This window comes from Gymnoscopelus microlampas (assembly GCF_963454915.1).
Source record: "Gymnoscopelus microlampas genome assembly, chromosome: 4".
In the NCBI taxonomy this organism is placed as follows: Eukaryota; Metazoa; Chordata; class Actinopteri; order Myctophiformes; family Myctophidae; genus Gymnoscopelus; species Gymnoscopelus microlampas.
In genome coordinates this window covers 54,445,839-54,463,338 of record NC_139941.1, presented here as the reverse complement: position 1 = coordinate 54,463,338, position 17,500 = coordinate 54,445,839, and the positions used below count along the sequence as shown (strand labels likewise).

The following is a 17,500-nucleotide window of genomic DNA, read 5'->3' as shown; positions in this document are numbered from 1 at the left end:
ATGTGTTTTAAAGGTGTTTTTACAGTTAGAATAAGTGTTAAATAGCTCTGTATTCTGATACTCATGGCTACAGAGTGTTTGTTCAGTAACAGGATTCTCCATGACATGTCTCTACAGCTCTGACAATGCAGGGCAGGATAACAATTGTATCCAATCAGGAGAGAGAACTCACACAGGATACAGAATAAAAGAAAAGTGACATTGGAAGTGATGACACAAATTAATATGCTGACTAAATTGGAATTGGAACACTATAACAATTAAGCTGATAAATGGGGTACTCTCTCCTGATTGGCTGACATTTTGCGACCCACCTGAAAATAAATGTTATGTTTATTGAAGAGGTGGAGAGACGTTGAGACCCCTGTTACTGAACAAACACTGTACCTTTAAGAGACCCCTGTTACTGAACAAACACTGTACCTTTAAGAGACCCCTGTTACTGAACAAACACTGTACCTTTAAGAGACCCCTGTTACTGAACAAACACTGTACCTTTAAGAGACCCCTGTTACTGAACAAACATTACCTTTAAGAGACCCCTGTTACTGAACAAACACTGTACCTTTAAGAGACCCCTGTTACTGAACAAACACTGTACCTTTAAGAGACCCCTGTTACTGAACAAACACTGTACCTTCAAGAGACCCCTGTTACTGAACAAACACTGTACCTTTAAGAGACCCCTGTTACTGAACACACACTGTACCTTTAAGAGACCCCTGTTACTGAACAAACACTGTACCTTTAAGAGACCCCTGTTACTGAACAAACATTACCTTTAAGAGACCCCTGTTACTGAACAAACACTGTACCTTTAAGAGACCCCTGTTACTGAACAAACACTGTACCTTTAAGAGACCCCTGTTACTGAACAAACACTGTACCTTCAAGAGACCCCTGTTACTGAACAAACACTGTACCTTCAAGAGACCCCTGTTACTGAACAAACACTGTACCTTCAAGAGACCCCTGTTACTGAACAAACACTGTACCTTTAAGAGACCCCTGTTACTGAACAAACACTGTACCTTCAAGAGACCCCTGTTACTGAACAAACACTGTACCTTTAAGAGACCCCTGTTACTGAACAAACATTACCTTTAAGAGACCCCTGTTACTGAACAAACATTACCTTTAAGAGACCCCTGTTACTGAACAAACATTACCTTTAAGAGACCCCTGTTACTGAACAAACATTACCTTTAAGAGACCCCTGTTACTGAACAAACACTGTACCTTTAAGAGACCCCTGTTACTGAACAAACACTGTACCTTTAAGAGACCCCTGTTACTGAACAAACATTACCTTTAAGAGACCCCTGTTACTGAACAAACACTGTACCTTTAAGAGACCCCTGTTACTGAACAAACATTACCTTTAAGAGACCCTGTTACTGAACAAACATTACCTTTAAGAGACCCCTGTTACTGAACAAACTACAAAACCCAGTCTTCTCAGTAGAACTCATCCCCAACTCAGTCCCACCTGCTCAATATGGAGAAGACTGGACTTTGTAGTTCAATAGAACTACAAAGTCCAGTCTGCTCAATACAACTACACAGTTCAGATAGAACTACAAAGTCCAGTCTCCTCAATAGAACTACAAAGTCCAGTCTGCTCAATAAAACTACACAGTCCAGATAGAACTACAAAGTCCAGTCTCCTCAGTGGAACAACTACAGAATCCAGTCTTCTAAGTAGAACTACAAAGTGCCATCTGCTCAATATGGAGGAGACTGGACTTTGTAGTTCAATAGAACTCTACAACGTTCAATCCCATCTATGCAGGATGTGATGTCACAATACTGTATCTATGTGTTTATTTATTTATGTGTTATCTCCGGTAATTATGTTTTCATTCCATGAGTCTGTCTGTCTGTCTGTCTGTCTGTCTGTCTGTCTGTCTGTCTGTCTGTCTGTCTGTCTGTCTGTCTGTCTGTCTGTCTGTCTGTCTGTCTGTCTGTCTGTCTGTCCGTCTGTCTGTCTGTCTCGGTACACATTCTCTGTGGAGTCACGTGATCAAGATACATCAGTCAGATTTGTTGAGATTAAGCTAATCTATAGGATAGGTTTGTTTCTGAGATGTGATTATTTGACCTCTGGCCTGATACTTTCAGTATGACAGGTAGCTTTCCCTTCCTGTCAGACTGGAAAAGACTTTGCGTGATGAACATGAGTTTAAAGGGCAAACGTTTCACTTTGAAACAATTCTGTGGTCATTTTAACGTCTAGACTGTCTGTTTCACCCCAGACAGTTTTTAAGTTGCTTGATTCAATATTTATTAATTTTTATCAGAAACACCCGCATATAACCCCATTGTAACTTCTTCAAACTCTATTTTAACCATGTTAGACTCATTGAAAACACCCGTCCTTGGTTCTGGTGACTGATATTGTCCTTCTAATGCGTATGGGGGCTGTGTGTTTGTTTTTTAATTACTTTTTCATGTATTCTTTTTTGTGTATGTTCACTCTAGCAGCGACTTAAGCTACATGCTACCTGCGTTCACTCTAGCAGCGACTTAAGCTACATGCTACCTGTGTTCACTATAGCAGTGACATAAGCTACATGCTACCTGTGTTCACTATAGCAGTGACATAAGCTACATGCTACCTGTGTTCACTATAGCAGTGACATAAGCTACATGCTACCTGCGTTCACTCTAGCAGTGACATAAGCTACATGCTACCTGTGTTCACTATAGCAGTGCCATAAGCTACATGCTACCTGCGTTCACTCTAGCAGCGACACAAGCTGTGTTCACTCAAGCAGCGACATAAGCTACATGCTACCTGTGTTCACTCTAGCAGTGACATAAGCTACATGCTACCTGTGTTCACTCTAGCAGTGACATAAGCTACATGCTACCTGTGTTCACTATAGCAGTGCCATAAGCTACATGCTATCTGCGTTCACTATAGCAGTGCCATAAGCTACATGCTACCTGCGTTCATTCTAGCAGTGACATAAGCTACATGCTACCTGCGTTCACTATAGCAGTGACATAAGCTACATGCTACCTGTGTTCACTCTAGCAGTGACATAAGCTACATGCTACCTGTGTTCACTCTAGCAGTGACATAAGCTACATGCTACCTGTGTTCACTATAGCAGTGCCATAAGCTACATGCTATCTGCGTTCACTATAGCAGTGCCATAAGCTACATGCTACCTGCGTTCATTCTAGCAGTGACATAAGCTACATGCTACCTGCGTTCACTCTAGCAGTGACATATAAGCTGCATGCTACCTGTGATCACTATAGCAGTGACATAAGCTTCATGCTACCTGCGTTCACTATAGCAGTGCCATAAGCTACATGCTACCTGCGTTCACTCTCGCAGCGACACAAGCTATGCTACCTGCGTTCACTCTAGCAGCAACATAAGCTACATGCTACCTGTGTTCACTCTAGCAGCAACATAAGCTACATGCTACCTGTGTTCACTATAGCAGTGACATAAGCTACATGCGACTTGCGTTCACTCCAGCAGCGACATAAGCTACATGCTACCTGTGTTCACTCTAGCAGCAACATAAGCTACATGCTACCTGTGTTCACTATAGCAGTGACATAAGCTACATGCTACCTGCGTTCACTCTAGCAGCGACATAAGCTACAGAATGACCAAGCGGCATTAAACTACTACACTATAGACCACGAAGTCTGACGTAATTTACACATCCTACCTGGGTCGCGTTTCCCCCCCCCCCGTTCTGAATTCCCATAGACGTGTTTAATATCGCGTCAAATAACTGTGTTCCAAAAATAAACAAATGACCCCGGCGGTTTTACTCTTATGGGTATGAAGAATCAACTGACGGCGAAAAAACACTAAAGTTACTTCCGACAAATTAGTTAAAGTTTCGCCAGAGGCAGACTGTTTCAAATATAAGTGACTGACTATCATAAACGATGCCAGACCTGGCAACCCTGACGTAGCCCTGACGGTAAGCGTATTGCGTCACTTCCTGTATTGTCTGAGCTAGCGAGACGTGTATCGTTTAGCTGCGCAAGACGTTAACGTTGATATTATTGTATTGTTGTGATTTGAGCACACACTGCCACTGCTAACTACTACCCTATCTCTCTACTGTGTGGCGACTTTATCGCTGCTTGGGCTGATTGTCTAGCTAAGGGACTAACTTTGCCGTTGGTTGTTGGCTTTACAATTAGCCTAGCTTTAGCTTAGCGGCTACCCTGGCCTGCTGGGCGATGGCTTCTCACTCCTCCCCCCGGTTCCCTTCTCGCTCTCATCCCCGCTCCTGTGCTGAATGTCACATGCATAGTTACAGCTCCGACGCCTTTATTGAATGTGCGGATGTATGTAACAGGTGCTGTGTGCTTGCAGCGCTGGAGAGGAGGCTCTGGCGGCTAGAGGAAACTATAGCTAGCGGTGCTCACATTAGCCTAGCCTCTGCTCCCGTGCAACAGGGAACAGGGGGACATTACCAGTCACGGTCACCGATCGTGACTGATCATAGTCCCCACACGCACCCCACGACCCAAGACGGCTGGGTGACTGCTCCTGGTCGTAGGCGTAGTAGGCCTAGTAAACAAAAGCACACGGGACACCAACCACTTCACGTTTCAAACAGATTTTCCCCACTCGCTGCTACACCCGTTGAGTTTAGCAGTGAGACGTTAGCCCCACTCGGTGACACGCCCCCTCCATATGTCACTGAGAAAACAACTCTGGTTATTGGTAGTTCTATAATGAGAAACGTGAAGTTAGTGACACCAGGGACCATAGTCAAATGCATCCCTGGGGCCAGAGCGGGCGACATCGAATCAGATTTAAAAATGCTGGCTACAAGTAAACACAAACGTTATGATACAATAGTAATCCACTGCGGTGGCAATGACACACGACTTAAGAGATCAGAGATCACAAAGATAAATATTGAGTCTGTGTGCACATACGCAAAGACAATGTCGGACTCCGTAGTTTTCTCTGGTCCCCTGCCAAATATGATTGGCGATGAGATGTACAGCCGTATGTCTTCATTCAACCGCTGGTTATCAAGGTGGTGTCCAGATAATAACGTGGGCTTTATAAACCATTGGCAAACTTTCGAGGGGAAAACTGGTCTGATGGGGAGAGACTGCATACATCCAACCTGGGATGGTGCAGCGCTCATCTCTAGAAATATAGACAAGTTTATCGACAATAAACTATGACCACCCAGAGTTGGGACCAGGAAGCAGAGTTGCAGTCTTACACGCTTCTCTGTGCTTCCACCAGAGCAGCCACCTACCCTACAAATCAGAACAATTGAAACTACTCGACCCCCTAGGCATGTGAAACCAAGGGCTCGAGGAGTTGTGCATAAAAACTTGGCACAGATCAAAATTAATGCAGTAGTGCCACAAAATAAAATAATTAAATGTGGACTCCTGAACATTAGATCCCTACGCTATAAAGGTGTATTGGTAAATGAAATCGTATCAGACAACCATCTTGATCTACTTTGTCTTACTGAAACATGGCTGGGTGAGCAAGAATACGTCCCCCTAAATACAGCCACCCCACCAAGTCACATAAATGCTCATATTCCCCGAGACACCGGCCAGATTGGAGGTGGCGTTGCAGCCATATTCAACTCAAGCTTAATAATCAGCCCCAGACCCAGGCTGACTTACAAAACGTTTGAAAGTCTGGTTCTCACTCTTTCGCACCCAAGCTGGAAATCATTACAGCCTCTATTGTTTGTTACAGTGTACCGCCCTCCTGGGGCCTACACTGAATTTCTATCTGAATTCTCAGAGTTTCTATCACGCCTAGTCCTAGACTCTGACAGAATCATTCTGGCTGCCGATATGAATATCCACGTGGATGTTGCAACCGATAGCCTCAGTAAAGCGTTTATTACATTAATTGAGTCAATTGGTTTCTCTCAGTGTGTAGATAAACCTACTCACAAGTTCAACCATACCCTCGACCTTGTTTTGGTCTATGGTATTGAAATTGAACATCTCATAGTCTTCCCATATAATGAGAACCTCTCCGACCACTATTTAATAACTTTTGATTTTACATTAATTGATTACTCACCATTGGACAAAAATGTATTTGGTAGAAATATATCTGATAGTGCTGTGGGCAAATTTAAGGAAGCAATACCATCAGCCATCAACTCAGTATATTCCAATACAATTGAAGATCTTTATACCTATAGCCCCTCTCAGGTCGACCACTTTGTTGATAATGTCACAGGCTCCCTTCAGACAACGCTTGACTCTGTTGCTCCTTTAAGAAAGAGGGTAATAAAGCAACAGAGGCTAGCCCCATGGTATAACTCTGGAACTAAAAATCTCAAGCGAACGTCACGTAAGCTTGAAAGGATATGGCGTTCAACCAAACAGAAAGAATCCTGTATAGCCTGGCAGAACAGCCTTAAAATATATAGGAAGGCTCTCTGCAATGCCAGAGCCACCTATTATTCCTCTCTAATAGAGGAAAACAAAAACAACCATAGGTTCCTTTTTGACACTCTAGCCAAATTGACAAAAAGTCATGACTCTACTGATCCGCGTATTCCTATATCCCTTAACAGCAATGATTTCATGAATTTTTTCAATGGTAAAATCAATACTATCAGAGATAGTATTGATAACCTACTACTCTCAGCCCCTACCGGACCGCCCTCCGACGTAATATCCTCAGAAGTGACTGTACGACACAGTGTATATTTGGACAGTTTCTCCCCGGTCGAGCTCTCCGAATTCACTTTAATGATCACATCTTCCAAACCAACGACCTGTCTCTTGGATCCAGTCCCAACTAAATTGCTTAAAGAGGCCCTGACCCCGGTTGGTGCACCCCTACTCGATATGATCAATATGTCTCTGGTGACGGGCTACGTACCACAGTCCTTTAAGGTAGCTGTCATCAAACCCCTCCTCAAGAAGCCTACTCTCGACTCAGGCATTTTGGCTAACTATAGACCTATATCGAACCTCCCATTTCTCTCTAAAATCCTTGAGAAAGCAGTCGCCAAGCAGTTATGTGATTTTTTACATAACAACAAGCTATTTGAAGCTTTTCAGTCAGGATTCAGAGCACACCATAGCACTGAGACGGCATTGGTGAAGGTCACAAATGACCTCCTGATTGCATCCGATAATAACCTTCTCTCTGTACTGGTTCTGTTGGACCTCAGTGCTGCATTTGATACTATTGATCACCATATTTTGTTGCAGAGACTTGAGCATCTGGTTGGCATTAAGGGTGCTGCATTGAACTGGTTTGAGTCCTATCTGTCTGACAGATTTCAATTTGTAAACGTTAACGATACACCTTCACTACGCGAAAAGGTTAAATACGGAGTCCCACAAGGCTCTGTACTTGGACCAATACTATTCACTCTATATATGCTTCCCTTAGGTGAGATAATTAGGAAACACTCTATAAATTTCCATTGCTATGCAGATGATACACAATTATATCTATCAATGAAGCCAGATGAAACAGATCAACTGGCTAAACTTCAAGCATGTCTTATAGACATCAAGAGTTGGATGACCCGTAATTACCTACTCCTCAACTCGGACAAAACTGAAGTTATTGTACTCGGCCCTAAGCACCTCAGAGATAAATTAATCGATGAGAATTTTACCCTAGATGGTATTACCTTGACCTCCAGGGCCACTGTAAAGAATCTGGGAGTCACGTTTGACCAAGACATGTCCTTTCAGTCCCACATAAAACAAATTTCAAGAAATGCCTTTTTTCACCTGCGTAATATTGCAAAAGTTAGGCACATTCTGTCCCAAAATGATGCAGAAAAACTTGTCCACGCATTTGTTACTTCTAGGCTGGACTATTGCAACGCCTTACTATCAGGCTGCCCAAGTAAGTCCCTAAATAGCCTGCAGCTTGTCCAGAATGCCGCTGCGCGCATACTGACAGGAACCAGAAGAAGAGATCATATCACTCCTTCATTGGCCTCTTTGCACTGGCTCCCGGTTAAATACAGAATAGAGTTTAAAGTTCTCCTCCTCACATACAAGGCTCTCAATGGACAGGCACCAGTATATCTCAAAGAACTCATCGAGCCCCGTAAACCAGCCAGAACACCACTGCGTCCACAGTATGAAAAAATGCTTACGGTTCCAGTAAACCCCCAAAAAACTAGAACAGGAGGTAGAGCATTTAAGTTTCAAGCACCTCAGCTGTGGAACCTTCTCCCAGTCTCAGTCCGTAAAGCAGACACACTCTGTATATTTAAAACTAGACTAAAAACCTTTCTCTATGATAAAGCCTATAGCCGAAGTGTATAGACTCAGTCCCCCTATAGTCATCCTCTCTCCCCCACCTTCCCCTTTCTCCTCTCTCCCCTCGTCCTCTCTCTTCCCGTCCTCCCTTTGGTTGTGTGGGTTTGTGTCCCATTGGTACAATCGTAATTAACCCTGTACGGATTCACGCTCTAGTAAGGCCTGCCACTAATTCTACAACCGGGGACTCGTTCCCCGGAGTTTCTTCTACCACCCACGTCGCAGGTCCATGGACTATTACTATGGACCCCCAGCTGCGGCTCAAGACTGTGACTGCGGACCGGGCCTGGGCCTCTCCATGGAGTCTATGGACTGTTACTACGGACCCCCAGCTGCGGCTCAAGACTGTGACTGCGGACCGGACCGGGCCTCTCTCCATGGAGCACGACCTGGACACGACCGTGGACTTCTACTACACTACACTATACCGCATATTATATTATCTTAAACATTTTTATATTATTCCATTATATACTGCATACACACTATTGCTGTACTATATTATACTATCATATGCTAGTATCTTACACTATTATATTTGCTATTATTGTTATTGTTACTGCTTGCACTGTATCTCTTTCTGTCTCTCCTCTGTCTCTCCCTTTCTCTCTCTCTTCTTTCCCCCAACACGGTCGAGGCAGAAGGCCCCCGCCCTAGAGCCTAGGGTCTGCCTGACGTTTCTTCCTGTTGAATTAAGAGGGAGTTTTTCGTTGCCACTGTCGCAAAATTGCTTGCTCAGGGTGGGATGTTGGGTCTCTTCTCTACATGTAAAGTGTCTTGAGACAACTTGTTGTGATTTGACACTTTAATAAAATTGAATTGAATTGAATTGAATTGATACAGAACCTCCTCCCTGACAATATCGCAGAGACAATTTGTTTATTTTTGGACCACAATTCTTGTAGACGATTCTAAGATGACCCAATGTTATTCTCCATAGCGAAATTACTTTACGAACCAGGGGATGGACGAGTGAGTGAGTGTCAGGACTTCAGGTACTCTATGGGGTTTCAACCCTAGGGGGTCCTTACAGGTGCTACAGAGGGGCAGCCAAATCTTTTTCTGAAAGGATTTATTATATATTTTTTCTTTACATTAACCACTTGGACCCTGGCTGTGGGTTAAGAAGAACAGGGAACTGGCTGACGGTTCCTTTACAATCTGGAATTGTCTGGAGAGAGAAGGGGAGTGAAACAAACAAAAAAAAGCTGAAAAAAAGTTGAAGGCAGCTCAACTTATTTTTATTTTTTTGTAGCTTGTGTTGGTCGTCACGCAGTGTCAAGCATCAGGTTGTTTGTGTCTTTGTGTCGCTGGATTCCACTGCAGTTGATTCAGAACGCTGCTGCTTGAGTTCTGACTAAGACCAATGAAAGTGGAGCATATCACTCCGTTCTGTCAAAGAATTGTTTTAAAAAATAGTACTGTTGGTTTATAAAGCATTGAATGGTTGAGGACCGAAATACATCTCTGATCTTGTGTGATACTGCATCACAAACCATCCAGGGCTCTCAGGTCATCTGGGAAAGGTCTTCTGTCCATAGAATCCAAACCAAGCATGGAGAAGCAGCATTTAAGTCTGGAACAAGCTTCCAGAAAACTGCTGGTCTGCTTACAAGTTTGCAGATGCCTTTCATTGAAATAGTTTTAATTATGCTTCAGCACTGTAAGTTGTACTCTCCTGTTCTTTATCCTCTACTTTCTGTTTACTTTTGTTTTACTATTTTATATTGTGTTTTTTATGTCTGTCTTCTCTTCCTCTTCACGTCTTAACCCTCCACCACTCTCCTCTTCCATCTCTTGTTTCTGTCCTCTTCCAGATGTTTCTATCCTGAGATGGATCGTCCATCCGCAAACCCATGTCTTGACTGTCTTCACATAGCTGCCTTCACAGTCCAGCGCTAGCCAAGAGGCTAGTAGTGCCAGCTAGCCAACAGGCTAGTAGTGCCAGCTAGCCAACAGGCTAGTCGTGCCAGCTAGCCCAGAGAACTTGTCCATCGAACCGCTATCCCGTCAGCTAGCCCCCCTGCTGTGACCTCCACTATGTCCGAGGGACTGCTGCAGGTCAGTGGTGGACACATTATTTATACTCAAGTACATACAGAGAATCGAAAGTGTTCAAAAATAGTGAAAATATATTTTATATTAAAGGATGACTTCACCCATTTTCAACCTATTTTCATATAATTTGTCCATACAATAGTTTAAACAATTTAAACATGGGGGAAAAAAGTGTTTTCTTTTTTAATAAATCCAAAATGTCCCAATTTTTTTTTTATATCAAGTACAGTACTTAAGTAAATGTACTTCTGGTTTGCAGGTGGAGATCCCAGACTTTGGGAGCAGTATTCTTGGCAGCCTGAACCAGCAGCGTCTGCTGGGACACTACTGTGATGCTTCCATCCTGGTGCAAGGCCAGGCCTTCAAGGTAACACTCTTTAGTGTCATCATCATCATCATCATCATCATTATTATTATTATTATATAGCTTTAACATTTAACATTTAACATTTTCATGTTTTCAATTTTGTTTTGTTTGCTTACTTTAGTTGTTTTTTTTATTTTGTGAAAAGGCTTAGTTTTTAGTTTTTATTAGTTTTAGTGTTACCAGCTTACTAAAGCTGGTCTATGTTCACCCTGAGGAATGTAGGCGTTTCCTTCCAAAATGGGGCCGTGCCCACCGGTGAAAGGGGGCGTGACTTTAAACAACGCTAAAAATGGCCAGGACGCCATATTGTGGCCAAATAAATTATCTACAGATTTTAAAGTTGAAACATAAACATTCATAGATTAATAAGAATAAAATTCGCTATGTCTCTGAAACAGTGTTCAAAGGAGTTTTTAGTACAAGCCTAGTAAGGAGTTTAGCTTGCAGCAAGCTGGTATAAATTATGACTGTGTCATTTTTTTCTTGTTTGTTGTTAGTTACGGGCAAGATTTGAAGAAAAAAAGAAAATTTGCTTGTACATGTACATTTGCTATTTTCAATAAGTTCTCTATAATTTTAGTTAGTTTTGTGAATTCACAATACAGTTTCATTATGTGTTTTTGTTAGTTTTAGTTAAAGTTGCCCCCGGATGTGAACCAGATCGAGTCTCCTAAGCAAGTGCTGACATTTTCTTTCTTTTCTTTACCACCGACCTCATAGAACCTGCCTGACCAATCACACTGTCCGAACCGTACCCATCAGAACCGTTCAGACAACAGTCAACACATGTACTGTACCAACCACTAGAGTTCTGAGAGCGGCCTAATATACAGTAGGACCGCCTGATTGGTTGAAATGGGTTGCAGAAAAGTCATTCTAGATTTAAGCTATAAATATAGCACATCCGGGGTAGAAGAGGAAAGTTACATAGTGCAGCTTTAAGTAACAAATGTGAGTTCTTCTTCCATCCCTGTGCTCCCAGGCCCATCGTGCGGTCCTGGCCGCCTCCTCGCTCTACTTCAGAGACCTGTTCAGCTCGGCCGCAGACTCGACCTCGTCCTGCCAGGTAATGATAATGAGCTTTATTTATATAGCACTTTCCATACATGGAAATGCAGCTCAAAGTGCTGTACAACACAGCAAACATCTAAACGGATGAAAGACAATACAGAAATCAATAACAGAATCAATCAACAATAAAACAGCGATACATCTCATAAGATGCTATAGTTAAAAGCTACGTTAAAAAGGTGTGTTTTCAGTTGACGCTTAAAGATGTTGTCTCTGCTTAAAGGAGTAGTTCACCCAAAAAATGACTTATTTTCTATCAATTACAAACCCCAGGAAGCCTTGAATTCATGGAGATTTTTTGAAAAAATGATTGCATTCCTAAACCAATAATTTGATGACCGACGGAGACAGTCTCCTACCGGTCATCAAATGATTGGCTCAGGAATGCGACAAAAACAGAATAATCTCCATTAATTGAAGGCTTCATGGGGTTTGTAATTGATAGAAAATAAGTCATTGTTTGGGTGAACTATTCCTTTCAATGCCTCCCTGATTGCTTGAGGTAATGTGTTCCACAGATTAGGGGCGTAAATTACAGATGAATGCAGCATCACTAATGTTCTGCTGGGTATTAACTGTAATCTCTAGTAGACCTGCATACTGAAGAAGATCTAAGTGCCCTCGGGGGCCGATATATATTCTTAATGAGTCCATGAGATAGGCTGGACCCATACATACCATGTAGTGCTTTAAAAACAAGAAGGTAGGCACGATGGGACTTTTAACTGCTAACTATTAACCGCCGACTGCCAAGACGTCACTATTATTTAACCGTAGAGGCTCAGTATAATCCTGATATAAATGTATACGTGTGTGTGTGCGTGCGTACGTGCGTGCGTGCGTGCGTGCGTGCGTGCGTGCGTGTGCATGTGCGTGCATGTGAAAGTGGGATCCAGGGGCCCTTGAGGTGTTTACAGGGGATTCCCTGAAAAATGTGTGAAATTGTGTTACAAAAAAAAGTGAAAGTGTTACAAATTTGGAATATTCTTTGAAACATTTATGTTATGTAGGTCCCTCCCTGGCACACGAAATTGTTTGAGATGTTGTTCTGCGGCCGAGTACATTTCAGTGTGAGAGAGAGGATTTTAAAATAAAATATTTCTTTAAAATGTAATCAACTATATGAAGTGTCCCCTCACATCTGGGGATGTGAGGGGACTAATCATTACAGTGTAGTCTAATCATTACAATGTCATGATGAGAAAGACAGTATTTCAAAAGAACAAGACTTTTTTGTTGTTGTTGTTTATGTATCATATTCAACACGGGGTGGCCGTACCTGACTGAGCCCCCCGCCTAGGACTCTGGAGGTCCCAGGTACGATTCCAGCTCTCAGCAATGTGTCGAAGTGTCCCTGAGCAAGACACTTTTAACCCCTAACTGCTGGGTGAAGCTGAAAATCTGAAGTTCCCCCGCGGGATACGATAGTTATCAACAAAAAAAGTTCTATTTGTAGATTGGGGACTACGCATGGCAATTAGCATACTTGCTAAATCCGGTGTATTTACGTGGCATTGTATGTGTGGTGTTCATTAATATGGGTCCTGTCCAAATAAACATATTAAATGTAATGTACTGTAGGTATGGCACACTGACTATAAAGAAATTAAAAACATTGCACTTCATGTCAAAAAGTTTGCCGACTCCTATACTTTGAGGTACCTTCAAAATCCATAACCTGCCCTTCCCTTCTTGTCCCGGTCCGGTCCGGCCCTTCCCGGTCCGGCCCTGCCCTTCCTGCCCTGCCAGGCGGTGTTTGAACTCCCCTCGTCGGTGACGCCGGCGTGCTTCCAGCAGATCCTGTCCTTCTGCTACACGGGCCGCCTGAGCATGGCGGCCAGCGAGCAGCTGGTGCTCATGTACACGGCGGGATACCTGCAGATCCAGAACATCGTGGAGAGAGGCATGGAGCTGATGATGATGAAGGCCTCCTCGTCCTCCTCGCCGCTCTGCTGCGACTCCCAGGTTTGGTTTGGGACACACACACGTGCACAACACTACATGTTTAGGGCAGTGGTGCTGACAGATTCTGCTGTTAGCATAATCTGTCTTGAGAGATGAACATCATAGGACATCATAGGTGTGAGGGCTACGCGGCCCTGACACCTACGTCGCTAAGCGGCCCTGAGGGCCCTCGCACCTACGTCGCTACGCCGCCCTCACACCTACGTTGCTACGTGGCACTCACCTACGTTGCTACGCGGCCCTCACACCTACGTTGCTACGTGGCACTCACCTACGTTGCTACGCGGCCCTCACACCTACGTTGCTACGCGGCCCTCACACCTACGTTGCTACGCAGTAGTCACACCTATGTTGCTACGCAGTAGTCACACCTATGTTGCTACGCAGTAGTCACACCTATGTCGCTCTGCGTTCCGACTGACAAAGCCCCCGAACACTATGACATATCGGAATACCCGTCTGTCTGTGTCCTTTTTGTGCCCATATGGTGAGATATCTGTATCTGTCTGCTTACCTGTGTCCTTTTATGCCCATATATGGAGATCCCTGATGTCATTAGTATATGCCCATACCCTGTATATTGGCATGCCTATATATGGGCGTATCGGTCCGATCGGCGGTTTTGCCGTTGCACGCGGAATGTTTGAAGTCGGTCGGTCCCATAAAAGCACATGTCCATATATGGACATAGTGGTCGGATCTGTTGCTCTGGACAACCGGATCTCCATCTATATATGGGCGTATCGGGTTTGTTTATGGTTATGTCTGAGTCATAGTGTACAACATGTCATAGATATATCACTTACCCTATACTTTTAACAACACGATTCCTGTATGGGGGAGGTGTCCCTGGCACAAAATATTTTCAGATGTCGGGGTCCAAATGCATGTTAATTTGGGGGTCCTTGACATTGCAAAAAGGTTGAGAACCGCCGCTCTGACGGCACATTGTCCTTTTGCAGACGGCTTCGACAGATGAGCTGGGCGTGTACGACGCTCCCAGCGCGGCGCAGCACGGCGCGCCAGAGGCCGGCTCCTCCCCGGCGGCCTCTGGGCGCCCCGCCCTCAGCCCAGAGGAGCTGCTGCTGGCGGTCAGCCGGATCAAACAGGAGAGGAGCGACACGCCCCCAGCGGAGGGAGCAGAGACCAGGTAACTCAAACAAGTGTTTTCATTTTGTCGACTAAAAACAATGAAAAATGTATTTTTGCCCACCCTTTTTTTTCCACTGACGAAAACTAAATAAAGCTACTGTGACTACATTATGTCTTTTGTCAACAAAAACTTGACTCAAATGTTAGGGAGGGACGACTAGAGAACAGATCCAGTACTGCCCAAGCAATTTGGAGTAAACTTTTCGACTTAGGCAGAAATTATTTTTGAATGTAACAAGCATTTTGATAGGCTGAGGACATAGGCAATAAGTCAGGGAGGGTGAATCAGTGTTTAGGAGTAGGCAGAAATAAATAAAGGCAGATAAACATTAGCCTGGAATCCAGACTGATTCGCTACATTCGTCTTTGTCTCACTTCGCTCCTCAGTCTGGCCTATTTGACTCTTATTTCCATTACGTAGGCAAGTCAGGAGGTGACTGGAGTTTTACATTGGCTAATACTGTTCCCGCCACACTGTGCACACGCACAGTGATCGGTGTCAATAACAAATCCAATCAATCAATTGTGTTGATATCAATCAGGGATTTTCCGCTAGCCGGCCGGCGTGAGCGATGCGATTGTAGTTTACCGGCTTAATGTCACATTTACCGGCCATGATGCAACACACGTCACATGTGTGTTTGCAGATGTGTGTGTGTGTGTGTGTGTGTGTGTGTGTGTGTGTGTGTGTGTGCATCACCACCCAGTTGGTGCTACTCCAGTGCCCCCCCCCAAGAGAAGTTATAAAGAAGTTATAATCAAAATTATTCCACAAGATTTATTTTTTTTCAAAAATAGCAGATGTGAGCTCGTACCACTCTGCTTTTTGAATACCTATAAAATATGGATTAAGTGGTTGAAATGATTGTGATGCTGTATTAACACATCAAGTGCCAGAGGTTTTTTAAAACAAGGTACATCCTGCGTTTCTTACCGTTTACGGCGATCGTTTTAGAGCTGCAAAAGCCTCCACGAGGACCCTAGGGTGTGGGCGATGGTCCCGTCTAACGACTGGATCAGTAATATTTCTAACACGATCTGCCATTGCAGAGTGATCGCTTGTCGAAAATGGCTTGTTTTCACCACTGTAAAAAAGTATGGAGATCATTGGAGCGACGTTTTTTGGGTTCATGTCACATCCGTCCATTCCATTTTACAGGGTCCTATAGGATCATTCCTGAGTTGCGTTAGAGCGCCCCTTGTGGAAAAAAATGAAAAAAATGAAAATGTAGATTTACGGTTTTGGCACTGAATGTGTAACAAATCCCCCCCCCCCCCCCGATCCAATAGGAGCGAGGCAGCGGTGCGGGGCAGTGCCCTGTGCTACCTGGGTCCCAGCGGAGGCTTGGTTCCCGGCCTGCAGTCCTACCTCCTGGCCACCGGGGAGCGCTCCAGCCCGGGAGGCTCCAGCCTGCCCACCGACTCCCCCACGTCACACCCCCCCACGGAGGAGGAGCTGGAGGAGGATTACTACGGCAACGCCGTTCCCGCCGGCATCTATGGACAGATCTACGGTCACCCCGGCAACGCCTACAGTAAGCACTGTGGATGTTTGACAGAACATTTTGACTCAGTTTTAGTCGTAGTGTTTTGAATGCAATTCCGTCAAGTTTTAGTCACATTTTAGTCATTGGAAGTGTTTTACTTTTAGTCTAGTTTTAGTCGACTAAATATCATAAGATTTTAGTCGACTAAATCTACAGTTAGTCGACAAAAGTTTAATTTAGACTTTAGATGGCCGCGATGGCGTAACGCCTGATTTACACCTGTGTGCCGAAAATTTCTATCTACAAGCTCACACCGCGTTGTGAACTTGGACCCCCCAAAATCAAGTGGGGACCACTGATCGAGAGTACAATTTCCCCCCCCCCATATTTTGTTGTCATTGGAGCACCTTGTTGACGGCAGTGACGTCGACTACCTTTTGTTCACTGACGAAAACTAAATAAGAACTAAGCTATGATGACTGAAACTAAGACTAAATATATTGACAATTTCATCAACAAATATCAACTAGACTAAAATGTTAGTGAGGGACTAGTGGAGAAGAGGTCCAGTAGAACTAAAAGACAAGTCATTTTATGTTTGGTTGTGCTCTGAAAATAGCCGATCTGCAAGTTCTGTGAGCTTGTAGATCGGGTATTCTCAGCATGCAACCAAGTGTAAAATCAACCATTACGACGCCATCAAGACACCGCCAAATACATTTTAGTCGACTAAATCAACTGTAGATTTAGTCGACTATAATCTTATGATATTTAGTCGACTAAAACTACATAAAAAATAAAACATTTCAGATGACTAAAATATGACTAAAACTAAGGACTATGGAATTATTTTCAAATGACTATGACTAAAACTAAATCAAGATTTGCTGTCAAAATCAACACTGGTTGACGGATAGAGACAGTTTATCCTCTAGTTTTGAAATGTCACCCCTGCTCTCTCTCTCTCTCTCTCTCTCTCTCTCTCTCTCTCTCTCTCTCTCTCTCTCTCTCTCTCGCTTGCTCGCTCCAGTCCAAGAGAAGATGGAAATGCTTCCCCTCCCATTGGCCAACGAGCGGCGTCCCTGCGTGCTGATTGGTCGAGACACCATGGCCCTGC

General features: G+C 43.9%; 1 protein-coding gene across 1 annotated transcript in view; it reads left to right on the top strand.

Moving 5' to 3' along the window:
• Positions 1-10,323: 10,323 nt before the first annotated feature.
• LOC311044146 (nucleus accumbens-associated protein 2-like) overlaps positions 10,324-17,500 on the top strand; it is a gene marked incomplete at both ends in the record, with an annotated part of 11,000 nt that continues 3,823 nt past the window's right edge. Inside the window, 7 exons of the mRNA XM_084055566.1 lie at positions 10,324-10,344; positions 10,571-10,708; positions 11,691-11,774; positions 13,529-13,744; positions 14,707-14,894; positions 16,187-16,431; positions 17,414-17,500. The exon at positions 17,414-17,500 is cut by the window's right edge and continues 90 nt beyond it. Coding sequence (XP_083911692.1) covers positions 10,324-10,344; positions 10,571-10,708; positions 11,691-11,774; positions 13,529-13,744; positions 14,707-14,894; positions 16,187-16,431; positions 17,414-17,500 — 979 coding nt within the window. The remainder of the gene's footprint in view (positions 10,345-10,570; positions 10,709-11,690; positions 11,775-13,528; positions 13,745-14,706; positions 14,895-16,186; positions 16,432-17,413) is intronic.